At 48.3% G+C, this 14,500-nt stretch overlaps 1 protein-coding gene across 1 annotated transcript; it reads left to right on the forward strand.

Annotated features, from left to right (window-relative positions):
* The first annotated feature begins 905 nt into the window (after positions 1-905).
* On the forward strand, positions 906-12,455 carry NRIP3 (nuclear receptor interacting protein 3). The gene is made up of 7 exons (XM_003206227.3): positions 906-1,565; positions 6,495-6,674; positions 6,920-7,002; positions 8,991-9,130; positions 9,348-9,400; positions 9,490-9,587; positions 10,490-12,455. Exons 1-7 carry the CDS (start codon positions 1,392-1,394, stop codon positions 10,503-10,505), a joined length of 744 nt encoding a protein of 247 aa, XP_003206275.2. The 5' UTR covers positions 906-1,391; the 3' UTR covers positions 10,506-12,455.
* The last annotated feature ends 2,045 nt before the right edge of the window (positions 12,456-14,500 follow it).

The following is a 14,500-nucleotide window of genomic DNA, read 5'->3' on the forward strand; positions in this document are numbered from 1 at the left end:
CTCTACAGTTTTGTCTTTTTTTCTGGGAATATATTCCTTATGCCAGGATTCTTGCTTGCTGCTTCCTCTGTTTCTGTTGCATTATGCCACTCTGTCCTCTTCCTATTCAATTTTCTGGGGCAGGGCAAAGACTAACAAATCACTTCTTTTTAAGGAAAGATGAGAAATAAATAAATAAATAAGCAGTGGAGAGGGCTGGGAGGCAACCCACTTTTTGCTCTGCCTGCCTGTTCTTTGTGTTTCATTCAGTGAGGAGATGAAACGAGGGTGTGAAACAACTCAGCAGCTCTTCTTTCCTTATACTGGTGAAGCTGCAACTGTGACTGGGTTCTAAGCCCATGCAAACAGCTGTAAAGTGGGATATAAACACTTGTTTGCTAACTTCATACACAGGTTGTAATCTTAGAGCTGTAGTGTGAGGGATGCTTTTTGTGTTCCACCTGCTTTGCAGCTTCACTCTTCATGCTGCAAACCAGAGCTTTGGGGAGATTTGCTAATAAACCAGGTAGGGTGCCCCTCCAACATGGAGTTTTTATGTGATTTATACTTTTCCCATCCTTGGAGATGCTTAAGGCCACGTTAGATGGGGCCCTGGGCAGCCTGGTCTGGTGGGTGGTGACTCTGTCTATGGCTAGGGATGGGGCTGGATTGGCTTTAAGATCTCTTCCAACCTAAACCCTTCTGTGATTAAAACCACCTCCTGGTTTTAGTGGAAGTCCTTTTGTTTTCTTCTGCACTTCCTTGCTTTTGGAAGAGTGCCAACATGGTCATACATCTCTATTTAATCAGGTGAGGGAGTGTCAAGCAGTTCCCCAGTGACAAATCAGGTGTGTTTAACTCCTTGATGCACGTGCCCATAGCAAAACAGTGCTCCTATTGCCTGATGAGGCAAGTCAGCATAAGGAGGAAAAATCACAGCTCCCTTCAACCTGCCAGCCTCATTGTCCTCCTGCACGCAGACTGTTCAGCGGGTGCTCATGTCAGCTCCTGCGTGAGGCTGCGAAACAGTCCGTCTGTATTTGAATGCATCCTGCGCTCTCATCTGCTCTCTCCCCACCTCGCGGAGGTGCTGTGAAGAGCGGCTGAGCTCCGATGCAGCCGCTGTCACCTTTTGCTGGCCCAGCGGTGGGGCTTCCGTCAGGAGCCCGGAGCGGTGCTGGCAGCACTGCCTACGGCTCACCCTGCAGTCAGGCGGGGAGGAACGGCCCTCGTTATTCCCCGAGCATGAGCTGCCCGTGCTGCGTGTGCAACGCGTCGCGCTGAGCCCCAGCCCTCCTTGGCGGGGCCGGAGTACCTGCTGGGCTCCCCACGTCACGGCGCTTGGGCTATAAAGCACAGGCAGCGCATCGCCTCCCGCTCCGGCTCTGTGAGAGCTGCACAAAAGCAGCAAGATGTTCTATTCAGGCGTTCTGACGGAGCCGACGAGGAAAGAAGTGGAGATCCGGGAGGCCGCCTCGCTGCGCCAGCAGAGGAGGATGAAGCAGGCGGTGCAGTTCATTCACAAGGACTCTGCGGACCTCCTTCCCCTGGATGGGCTGAAGAAACTGGGGACTTCCAAGGACACTGTAAGGTTTATCACGTTCCCCGAGAGCAAATGAAGGCATTGAGAAAGTTTTGGGGCAGGGGGAAAGCTTTTTTTCATGCTGTTTTACTGTTAACAGGATGAGTTGCTTGCTTGGGGAAACTGGTATAGGAATGTATGTGAAGGAGAGGGAGTGGGAATGCGATGCTGGGTATCGCCAGGGGCTGCTGTTCGCCAGTAGTGCTTTCAGATGTCTGTGCTGGGAGCTGAGAGCTGTTTAATTTTTGGCATTTACACAAATGTCGGAAATTGGGATGCTGCTTTCCGTACAAAAATCCCCTCAGAAGCAGAGTAAATCAAAATGGCTTCATACCATACATACACATATATTGCTCTGCGGTGTGCAGATGTATGTGCAACACGATCATAAAAGGCTCCGAGAGGTGCAGCAGTACTTATGGATATCAAACTGTCAGACTGCACTTTGACGGCAGCTGATGCACATCTGCTGATTTTTATGAGGAAACTCAGTTCTAGGTTTTAAATATATACGTATGTCGTGATCCCTGTGATCCTGCAGCTGATATACCACATCCTCCATCACGCCCAGGAGCTGCAGAGCTCCTGTGAATACTGATGTGCGCAAACGTTGGAGCTTTTCTTCATGGGAATTGTACTAAAATGTAACAGCAAAAGTTCTAATGTGAGAAGCAAAGTCTAGGAAATAACATCCTACTGCAGAAATCTCCTTTGCTTCTTTAAGTGTTTGCCCTAATTCTTGCAAAATTCTTGCACCTTGCAAGAAACTATATAATTTCTGTAGTAGATATATGTTCATTGAAAAAGATGTATCTTTACTTTTAGTGGATTGATATTATTCCATCACAGCCTTTCTGCTCAGCTGGCTCAATCTCAGCTCTGGGTGAGATGAGCTCAATGAGCATGCTGTTCTCTGTATTGCTGCCTGAAAGTGATTTTTGCCGTCCCAAATGCTCTGCAGTTGCAGGGAGACATAGCTTCTGGCTGGAGGAGGGCTTAAAAGGAGCTATGCCAAGTCACATAGAGCTGCAGTTATCTGTTGGGGAGCTACGCAGTGACTTTCAGACCGTGATAGCATGGTTATTGATGTTATCTGCAGAGTCTGAACAGCTTGTCACAGCTCGTGTGGGGCTGAAACCCAAGGGTTTCTGCCACACCTGGGTGAGGAACACAACAGGTAGCAGGAGGCAGGGGTGCTAAGACATGAGGTCATTGTCCCTGCTGTCCCCAGGGCCAGAGTTGGCCACAGCTCTGCAGTCAACATAGAGCTCCTTGCTGTGGCTGCCAGGGTCCCACCAGTGTCATGGCTTTGTTTTCAGTGCAGAGAGGCACCATTGCTCATGTCAGATGTGGGGCTGAGAGAAGTAGGCCCTTCTTGCTCCTTAAGTGGCCCCAGGGAGGTGCATGGCTCCTGATCCCCTCCATGTCCTTGGAGGGAGTACGGCACAGTGGAGGCACGTGGCCTGTCCCCAGCTCCTCTGGCTGTGCTGTCTCCATCCAGGATGGGATGAGAGCTGAGCTGACATGGGCCACTCCACTGCCAAGCCACCTTGTCTCATGGCCACAGCAGGGGACAGCAGGCACTTGGCTATGGATTGTCCTAGCCACAGTCTCAAGTTCCACAGATGAGGAATCTGCAAAGTGACAGCATCAGCACACACTCGGCCCATTTGCAGCACCAGAGAAGGCATGAGGTCATGCTGGTGCCCTGAGCTTCAGATTACTGCCATGGGTCACATCACAGCAAAGGAATGCTGCCAGCACTGTACGTTGCCAGGATGGCAGCGAGCACAGCCACAGGGATGTTACAGGAGGTGTCATAGAACCATTATGGCTGGACAAGACTACTAAAATGTTCTAGTCCAACCACCAACCCAGCACCACTGTTCCCACTAACCCACGTCCCTGAGACACACACGTTTCTTGAACATCTCCTGGGACAGTGACTCCACTACCTCTCTGGGCAGCCTATGCCAGAGCATACCCCTGGAGGAATAGGGGATCCCTGAGGCTGGGGAAGCAGTGATGGAAGCAGTGGTACACACCTTGCTGCTTTGGGAAGTGGTTTTCCATCAGCCTCAACAGGAGAAAGGAGGCAGCATCTCACAGGTGTGGGGATGGATGGGCCTGTCTCTGGGGTGGCTGCGTGCAGTCAGGGCTGGTGATGAGTGCCTGGAAATGCAGAGCTGAGGATGGCTGGCCCTGCATGGGTAGTGGCTGGGGAGAGGACAGGCTGAGGAGAGCCAGGGAAAAAAGGGGGAAGGGAAAGCTGCTTTCCTGGTATCTTTTGTGATTTGTTTTCTTGTCACAGCATGCTGAATTTTTCCTCTCTGCCCTTCCAACTTGTGTAGATTATTTTCTGATTTACAGCCCTTCTGCTTCTTGTCCAAGAGGCAGCGGCACGTTCTGACGCAGGAGGTCTCTCCTTTCCCACGGGGCTCAGCAGAAGCTGTCTGTTTCCTCCTGACTTGAGCAGAAGCAGAGGGCCAGGCATCCCCCAGGGCCAGGCATCCAGATTCCCTTCTGTACAAGGCAGGGCTCTGAGCCCTGGCCATCAGCAGTGACCCACTCTGTCCAATGCAGACATCGCTGACCTAATGTCACCTCCTCTCAGGATGAGCCTTACACTGGCCAGCAGTGGTGACGAAGGCTCTGTGGCCTGCAGTGATCCCTCAGAGATGCACCTCCTGTGCAGATGTGTACCTCTGACTGGTGAGGGGAAGGGGGGGCTGGCATCTCCTGACTTTTGTCTTCACCTGAGCGAGACTGCTGTGACAGGCCTTGTCATTTGTAGGTCCCAAAGCCCAAATAGTGAGATGCTGCAAAAGACACGCACACTGCAAGCTGCAGTGACGTACTTGTTTATAAATTAGAGAGGAACAAAGCTGGACTGAGTTATTTATGGTTTTGACAGACAGCGGTAAATAGGTTCAGCAACACCAGGTGTCTCCGCTCATTTCTTTTGGGTTTCTGCTCTAACTTTTCTGGGGATTGTAGGTGTTTTCAAAGTCTCAAGGATGGAAAGGGAGATATTTTATGAAAAAAATCCTGGTTTGTATTTATATTTTTCTGGGAACTAACCTATATTTTTCTATGTGCATAGTGGCATGTAACACCTTATTCTTTTATAAAGCTCTCAGGAGCTTTGTACGGCATGTAGAAAGGCAGCACCAATAACCTGGATGACTTGGCGCTCTGGTCCTGTGTGCACTGCTGACCTGAGCTAAGGGAGCATGCTGCTGGCTTCCAGATCTGTAACCAAGGAGGTCTTCCCTCCCATAAAGGGGCTGACTGCAGGTTTTCAGCAAAATGCACATTTGCAAACGCACATTTGCATATTATCTGTTCGCCGTGTTCATATCCATCACTTGAGTCATCTCTGTGACTAACACCCCTCGCTTTGCTGCACGCAAGTTTCAAGGGAAACACAAGCTAAAGCTAACTAATTAATAGCCTGAGACAGAACGGTGCTGCAGGGAACCTTTTCAATCCCTTCTACGAGATTATTTATGTAGTGGAGCAGAACAAGGCCATATTTGCCCCCACCTTGGAGGCAGCATGCACTGCAGCTTTCAGAAGAACAAGCGTCAACAAAATTGGTGGTGTAACTCAAGTTTGCTGAATGTTGGGTGTTTTCCTTACAGTGATGGATCCCAGATAGGCATCATAAATCTAGGGCTTAAGAAAACCCAACAGTACACCTGTAGGTGAACTTGAAGTAAAAAATGTGTAGGTTGAAGTCAAGGGTAGATGGTAGTCAGAATAGCAATGAGTACAGGGTGACTTTCCAGCGTGCTCTATCAAAGGGCTCTGGCAACATGAGTTAGGCTGGCCATGTCAGAAGAACACCCAGACTGTTCTGAGTGATGGCCATGCAGAAATGTTGGTCAGTTTGAAATACATCTGGTCAGGACAGGGTGTGAGTGGTGATGGGTAGGCTTCCATCCAGTGGGCACTTCATCCAGGTATTTGTCCATTTTATCCTTTATGCAAGATATGCTTTTGAGTGTGCCAGTCAGACACAGCAGTTGCAGCTGGAAATGATGAAGAAATCTCGTGTCAAGTGACATTGTATGCAGAAAAACAATGAAAAGGAGCTTATGTGTCCCAGTAGCTACTGATGTTTTTAATGCGTACCTGTTCTCATCACTCAAGTCCAGCCTGACCACTGGTGCTATGCCAACAGTGGGATCTGAAGCACTAGCATGCCTGCAGTTATTTTAGGAGATGCCAAGTTGCATTAGACTCCTGTGAGCACTGTTATTTAACATGCTGCCTGAGATATGTTAGAGATGAGGCATTGTGTGAGGGCGCATGCTGGCTAATTTGGAGAACTACAGCACCAGGCTCTCAAAATTATCCTAATCCCATTGAAATTCCTTCAGAACTTGGGGTTTGCCAGTTTAGATGCATCTGCAAATGTCTGTAATATGGGCATATTTAATTTGAATGCAAAAAATTCAAGAATGAGCAAGTAAGAAGGTCTAACGTGGACAAATGAAAATGACAAGGAAAAGAAAGAATAAGGGGGGAGCTCAGCCAGGCGGAGAAGTGAGCAGATAATCAAGCGGAGTCATTTCACCTCCAGCAGTGTGTGTGCATCTATCCATGATGAGCATTAAATATAAAACAGGCATTTGGGAAAGCAGTTGAAGGAGGTACTGAGAGACAGCGTGCTTCTCTCCAAAAAAGAGTAGTTTTCTTTACTCAAAGCCAGATTAGCCAGGGCTGGCACAAAAACAAATGGGTGCAGCCCAGCAGGAATCCACGTAGTCTGGAAATTTGGAAAGTTCCCAGTCATCGTGAGAAGAGACTTTGGGGCAGCCCTGCTGTGAGAATGGGACCCACAGGCCCCAAAGGAGAAAGCATGTAGGTTGGCAGTGCATAGCTTCCCCCTGACTTCACTCTGCTCTTTCTTTGTGTGTCCTTAAAGCAACCACACAACATCCTGCAGAGACGCCTGATGGAGACAAACCTATCAAAGCTGCGAGGCAGCCGGGGCAGCTGGGCCTCAAAGAGTGACACCCCAGCACAGAGCAATAGGCTGAACCAAGCCAAACTGGGGAGCTCCAGGAGCGTGGAGGATGAGGAACTCCTGGTGGTGAGCTGCCAGGTAACGTTCCCCACCCTGCTGCTTCCCCCTCCCCCCCATTTTATTTCTGATAGCCTCACAGCTGGTCTCATGTCCTGGGGCTGATGCCAGTGATCCAGTGGGTCATGTGCATGTGGCAAACCGTGTCCTGAGCCAAGGCTTGGAGAGAACAAGCAAGAGATGGGTTGATGTGAGGAAACCCTGGTGTTCCTGCAGTCTTCCTTCCCTCCTACACATTGTTTCCCATTTCTACTTGCTCTCTGCAGTGTGCTGGGAAGGAGCTGAAGGCCGTGGTGGACACCGGCTCACAGCACAACCTGATGTCAGCTACCTGCCTGGACCGGCTGGGGTAAGGACCTGCTACTGCAGCACCAAATCACAACCTGGTTGTATTTAAATGGCCTTGCAGGGAACTGGGATGGACAGGTACTTGTACAGAACTGATCAGCTTCTGAAAGCACCATTCAGAGCTTTGAATGCACTTGTATTTTTTCAGTGTCCATTTGTGTTTCTTTCCATTTGTGAAAGAACCAGAGTTCTCTCTGGCCTTCTGTGTGCTTGGAAGAAAGTGAAGCTCTTGGGGTCCAGCTCAGCTCTGCAGCACTGCTAAGCATGGGCCTAGCTGCTGGCCACACTCACTTCAGCACTGGTTATAAAGCAGATACATGGCTGTGTGCTCTGAATGAGGTGTCTGGTGCTGCTCCCAGGAACAGACTTCTTCCTGCTGAAGGGAAAGGAAAGGAATATTAGGAACAGACTGATAGCTGTTGGCAGCAAAGCTCCTGCTGATCTCAGAGAGTGGAGACAGGCGTTGGGGAGTTTTGAGCACTTAATTCCCACGCAGTCACTGCTTTTTATCACTAACTTGCAATGACTGTGTAAAAAGCAATTGCACTTGCTGCCTGAGAACTGCTGCACAGCCACAGGCGAAAGACACCTCTCCTGTCAAAACCGTAATTACTTATTTGCAGAATAGCAGCTGGAATGTGGCTGCATTTACTACAAACTGTGAAGCAACTCAGTCTAGTTTATCAATTTAATAGCAGTGTAAGTGGAGAGGTCTTATCTCTGCAGGATACCACATGGGCTGCTCAGTGTGTCCCAGCTGTGTGCTGGTGGTCTGGGATGACCTGCATGGTGCCCATGTTACTTGTGCAGATCCTGCGACATTTTTACAACACTGCTGCCTTTCCCCAGCTTCCTGCTGCTCTCTTGCTGTTTATATTTTGAGGTGGCAGAAGCTGAAGGCAGATTAACCAAGCAGCTTAAAACCAGAGCTTTTTTTGCTAGGCTTTTCTGCCTTTGCTGTGGTGGGCCCTGTGTGACACCAGGCATTGCTCCAGCACGCCTTGCTTCAAGGCAGCCCAATGTGTGCAGCAGTGATAAAACATGAGTCCAACTTAACTCCAGCCCTGAGGCACAGCAGGAAGAGATGTGCTGAGGGCACAGGGGGAACAGAACAAAGCCAGAGGCTGCATGCCTTCCCTGGCGCTGTAGAGAGGCTCAGGGAAATGACTGCCCCCATAAAGACACTCCAATTCACCTGGGACCAGAAGAAGCCAGCTCAGGGTCCAGGAGCTCCCAAACTCCTCCTTGGTGTGCTCCTGGCAGCAATTACAGACAGCCTCTAAGTGAAGAGATGGAAGGGATCCGGACTGTTCTCTTGGCTCTCTCCTGGTCCTAATGCTGTGCTCAGTGGTATAGGTGATCCCAACTTCAGTGCTGGCTTCTCTGCCTCTGAACGGCCAGCAATAAACACAGCCTCTATCTGAGAGAGACATTACTGCCTCCGACCAGTTCTCCATCAGATTCCAGATCAGTTTAAAAGACGAACTAAAGTAATCAGTGTTGTCAGCATAGTTCTTGCGGTGTAGAAAGAAGAAATCTCCAGTCTTGAGATATCCCTGACAGCTCTTGTCTTCTTTTCTTGGGCTGAATTCGATCTGTGTGTTGCAGCCTCCACCGCAGAGAGACAGGTCTACTTTCTGCACATAAGTTACCCTGCCCTGGCTGTAAGGCATAGGGACAATGCTGTTAGCTCAGCTGATGGAAGGAAACATGGAGCATCACTTGCTTCCACCAACACTAAATTAGAAGCAATTTTAGATCAGCCACTTCTTAAGTCTTGGAGAAACACGGAAAAAAGATTCCTCAGGTAAAAAAAAAAGAGGCAGAACAGCACAGCAAACCAGCTAAGAGAGCACCTTCTGACAGCAGGCTGCAAATAGGAACAAGCTGAGAGCACTCCACGACTGAGTACCCTTCAAATGCAGTTTGCTGCTTCCCAGAGGGGCTGACCCATGACTGTTTCATGTCAGAAGTGTTTTCACCATGCAGGTTAAGGGAACGCCTGGAAGTAATCCCCAGTGAGGAGGAGGAGATCTCGTTGCCACGCAGCGAGAGGGTGATCGGCCGCATCGACCGCCTGGTGCTGGCAGTGGGAGCGCTCCGTGTGGAGTGCGCAGCATTCGTTGTGGGTGAGTGCCGTGTCGGGTATGGGCCCTGCTGGGTTACCTCAGGGAAAGAGTGAAGCTCTGGGAACGCAGCACAGTTCAAGCAGAATTGAATTGCTTCCCTTCAGAGTAATTCAGTCCACTTCTAGAGCGGGTCTTAAGAAGGCAGCCATCAGGGAAAGATGGAGATACCAGGGGAGATGGTTCTGACTGTATAAATATGAATGTTCCTATTTTTCAGAAGACAGTGAGAAGCCCTTCTCCTTTGGCCTGCAGACACTGAAGTCTTTGAAGGTAAAGGTTTTCCTGCAGGGCTTTTGCCCATGCTGGAGACCACTGAATTGTGACTTTCCCTCTTACATTAGGGTGTTTGTTATTTGCAGTGTGTCATAAACCTGGAGAAGCACCATCTTGTTCTGGGCAAGACGGAGAGGGAAGAAATCCCATTTGTGGACAGTGTTGGCGCTGGGGCAGGAGAGAAGTAAGTGTGCTGGGGAGTAGGGCTGTGGGAGCAGGGGTCCTTGCTGCAGGAAGCAGGGCTGCCCAGAATCCCGTCCAACCCGACCTTGAGCATCTCCAGAGACGGGGTACTCAAAGCCTCTCTGGGCAGCCATGCCAGCATCTCACTGCCCTCTGAGTAAAGTACTCCTTTCTAACATTCAACCTGAATCTCCCTTCTTTTAGTTTAAAGCCATTCCCCCTTGTCCTATCACTATCAGACTGTGTAAAACATCAGTTCCCCTTCTGCTCGTAAGCTCCCTTCAAGTACTGGAAGGACAGAATGAGGTCTCCCCAGAGCCTTCTCTTTTCACTTCCTCTTCTCTAGCAGAGCCCATGGGTTTTTCAGCAGCATTTTCCAGTTTCTGCTGCTCCAGTAACTATTGCACGGTAAAGGAGCTGTCTGCAAAAACATGCATAAGGAAGTGCCTCTGAGCATGTACTGAGGTCATTAGGAGGACTCCTTGAGTGCTGCTTTGAGAGCGTTCCCAAACAAACATTTTTCTGGAAAATATTTACAAAGCACAGCAAACAAACCCAGGTGGCTATTCTACAAAAGTAGGAGAGACCTTGCCTGGAGGTAGTGGCATTGCCTCTTCTTCTCACTTTGCTCCTGGCTGCTGTAGCTTCAGTTTTCTGTCCCTCCAGGAACATGAATCTGTGCTGCCCACCCTGTGGGTGACTACTCTGATGTGCCCTGGTCTGGCTATGGTGCACAACGTGGGCTGCTTCCCCATCTCCTTTGAAATACAAATGAGAGAGGATTCCAGCAGTTCTGTCGCAACTGCAGCTATGAATTATTATTTCTTGCTGCTGCATTCAAGGCAATTTTTTTTTCTCATGCAAAAACAGATTATATTAAGTATATTTTCCTTCCTATTTCAGCACTTTGGAAGCATAGAGAAAAATGGAAATGCCATCCCCACATGAGAGCTCAACATCAAAGAAATTCTCTGCAGCTGTTCCAAACGAAACAGCAATGCGCTGCTTGAAAATATTTATATGAGGCTACGGCTTGAGTATAGCTAAATGAAACCTGTTCAGTAGCCAGTACCTTAGAGATATTGTCATGTTTATCTTTGGGTTTTGAGAAACAAATGTGTGCTTATTTTCTGGACTTTTCTATAGTGCTCTCTTTATTACAAACAGTTGGGAAAACCTTAGAATTTCTTCTGATGAGAAAAATAATTTTTATAGTGGCCTCATATGAGTAATTGTACTTAGCTGTGATTAGAGGCTATCAGAATTAAATTTTTATTAATGATTTTTCCAGAGGCTAAGCATTTATATTCGCTTAATTGATACTGTCACATTGAAAGGGCCATTACCAAGAGGTTACTCATAGTACAGTAACAATGCTAATGCCATCTATGAATTATAGTACATCCTGTTAGCCGTGGCATTGCTGCTGTGTAACTGGGGACACAACTGCTGGCTTGATGAGAAGGAGCAATCACTAAATTACCCTTGGGTAAGGCTTCTGCAGGTCTGCATTGTTGCAGCACAGAAGTGCTGCTTGGAAGGGCTCGGGGTATGCTATGCAGCTACCTGCATGCATGGGATGAGCTCAGAGCATCTTCCAGTACCTGCTGCATGGCTGTCCCCTCCACTGGGAAAGTCCCTAAAGGGCTTGTGGCTGCCTTCCCAGTGGGAGTAAGCAGGGAAATTAATCATTGCACTGTGCCCCAAAGAAACAAACGAGCACAAAATCATATCCATGGAGGTGTCCAAGAACAGGGTAGATGTCATACTGAGTGGCATGGGTTGGTGGGCATGATGGGGATGGGTTGATGGTTGGACTAGATGATCTTAGTGGTCCTTTCCAACCTTAATGATTCTGTGATTATATGGAAGAGAGCAGATGAAGTGCCTCACAGATCCAGTGATGAATCATGTCTCTGCTGGCTCTCCCAGCCTGTAAAACATCAGCACCCTGGCTCAGCGCTTCTTTGTGTTTGGGGCTCCAGTTGTACTTCAGTGTTGCTGACAGGAATGCCACAGTTTGATACCTATTTACAAATCACCTGGGATTCTACAACAGTAACCTTGACTTCCCTCAGGGCAAGTGGGAATTACTGTGGGACAAGTACTCCATTTGGCACTGCAAGGTTGGTTGCTACTTCATGGCTGCTTGCTTGGAAACCAGAACAAATGTAGCGTACTGCTTGGAGGAGCTTGACCTACTGCAAAAGCAGCTTTCTAGATTTTAAAAAGCTAATGGGAATTAACGACAGCCATCTGCTGAAGGGGCATCTTTAAAATGCAGTGATACCCTTGTGAAGTTCTGCACCCACTCATGCGGGATGGTGAGCCCACTGCAGGCAGATCTGCACTGGCTGTGTGCTGTGACAGTGGGAGGGCAGCTTCTGCAGCACTGTCCCTCTGGCCAGTCCTAGCTGTGCCCCATGGCACATCCCAAGCCTGTGGTAGCATTGCAGCTGGAGCTTCACCTGCTGCAGTGGGCTCAAACCTATTTTCAATATTGAGTATTACTACCAAATCCAGAGTATCTGAATTTTGAGCTATTTTCTATTTTGGTGGTAAGTTTCAGTGCTTTCTCTACATACAGTATTTTATATAACACAGCTCTATGTACATATATATATGGTTGAGCTGCCCAGGGCAGTCCCATCAATGTGCTGCAGAGAGACTTCACTAAATATGAAATATATTTGATTATTTTATATGCTATGAGTTTGGTATTTTGGTACTTCTTTCTGTGCTTATTACTGTGCTAAATGTCAAATTAAATCTAAATAAAGTTTAATTGTTATTGCTGTTTATTTGCTTGTACCCTGGATACAGCAATTATTTGCTTTCACTGCACTTATCTACTGAGAATAGAGTTCATTTAAATCTTTTCCTGATGGGGTTCTGTGGTGCTTTTGTGATTGTTGGGAATTGATTGGAGACCAGCAGTACAAAATGAGCGGGTGAAATGGCACACGGCATGTTCATGGTGAAGCAGGAGCATTTGGAGGTACAGCCTTTTGCTAAAAGGCGTCTCCTTCCCAGGGAATGTGTGAAATACAGCAGGTGCTGGTATGCAGAAGGCTTCTGCTGTGTTTGTCTGCTTTTGGGGGCAATACAAGCCACTTTAGGCATGGTAAGGTGGTGATGGGTCAGTGGTTGGACTAGATTATCTCACTGGTCTTTTCCAGCCTTAATGATTCTGTGATTTTATGCCTTGGTGCTGCCATGGCATGTCCTTCCCGTCACAGTGGGATCACTGTGGACACTACCGGAGCAACTCTGCAGCAGTGCTATTCGCACGCGTTTTGTTCCATGATGGGTTCCACCAACAGCTTTCTTTAGCCCCTCCCAGGAGAACAGATGATGAGAGGAGACCCGCTGGGGCATTTCTCCACAGCTAACTGAGGCACAATCTGTTCTATAATAGTGCTCTAGGGATGTCCTTCTGATGGGCTTCTCTAGTACTTTTTTGCTGATGATACTATGATGATTAATGTGTTGTGGAAAAAAAAGGTGATTTATGTGTCTCAGAAGCAAATAACCAGATGACTTATTTCCATACAAATGTGTTTTAGAGCCATTGCTTGATTTGTTTTATGGGGCAAGCGTCAGTGGAGGTCTGCACTGCTTTATCACCTGCTTGCTTAAGAGCTGAGAGTGGTACTGGGTTTCCATCAGGTGAAGGCTACCCTTTCTCATAAGCTGAGCATTAAGCGCACACTTCTGTCATGCTGTGAGCTGCTCTCCAGCCTGAGGATGAACCGGTGCCAACGGCCCTCTCTTTGCACCAGACCTGCACACAGAGTCCTAACCATTGAACTGAACGTCACCAAAACTCACCCAGTTCCTGTGGAAGAGCATTGCAGGGGCTGCACCAGGCTTGCCTGGGGTACACCCATATCTTACTCAAGCATGAAAGGCTCCACTTGACTTCACTTTCAGGTATTTTGCACATTGCTGTTCTGCTTTTCAACAGATACGCACCTTCCCCTCAAACCAGGTTTCCTGATTCTCTGGCAGTAACCAAGTGTGTCACCATGTGCTGATCTCTTCCTCTCCTGTTAACAACCACATTGCAGATGGAAAATTAAGACTCCTAGAGACAGCGCTGCCGGTATCAGTGACATTTCATTAGAAATGCTATAGCTGAATAGGCCATTGATTTATTGATTTTGCTACTGGAGTGGTGCTGCCACTTCCTCAGGATGTTCTCAAAGTGGGAGGGAAGGCAGTCAAGAGCTTAAAAATACCAGGGGCTCACAAATAACGGGATGTCACACCAGGAGAACCACTTGGGGAACACAAGAGGAGCTGGCAGTGGCACCCATGGCCTGCAACTTCCACCTCGTATCCCAGGTCTTCCCAATTGCAGAGTGCCTTCATGGCAATGCAGGCCAAGGCAATGTGGAAGCAGACTGCTTAAATGGCAATATGGAGAATTATGTTCTGAAAGAGAAAAAAAAAAGCATATTTTTGTACGTGTTACTACAAACCTCAGTGCTTTGTTCCTCCACAAACAGCTCAGATGGAGAGTTATCAGCACTCCGTCACTGCAAAACACACTGATTCACGAGGAGCACGTGAGAGCTCCAAGGGCAGACAGTTCTGTGTGAGTAACTGGGCCACAGTGGGCGGCTTTAGCTATTAATTAGAAAAGAAAAATGTTCTTGGGAATGACTCATTGCTCTTCCCTACATCCAAAGGGTGTACCTGAGCAGAGTATGAAGTTCAGCATAAGCACAGTGAGCCCATCGACCTGCTTTTATTCAGTCCAGCAGAGATCTGGATGCAGGGAAAGATCAGGGTCTTGTTGGTCCCTGTGCAGGTTACAGAGGAAGTGAGAAGGCCCTAAAGTGGGCACAGCATGGCTCAGAACTGGTGTTGAAGGGACATTGGGCAGTAGTGGTGTGAGGGGCTGGGAAT

This window comes from Meleagris gallopavo, chromosome 5, assembly GCF_000146605.3.
Source record: "Meleagris gallopavo isolate NT-WF06-2002-E0010 breed Aviagen turkey brand Nicholas breeding stock chromosome 5, Turkey_5.1, whole genome shotgun sequence".
In the NCBI taxonomy this organism is placed as follows: domain Eukaryota; kingdom Metazoa; phylum Chordata; class Aves; order Galliformes; family Phasianidae; genus Meleagris; species Meleagris gallopavo.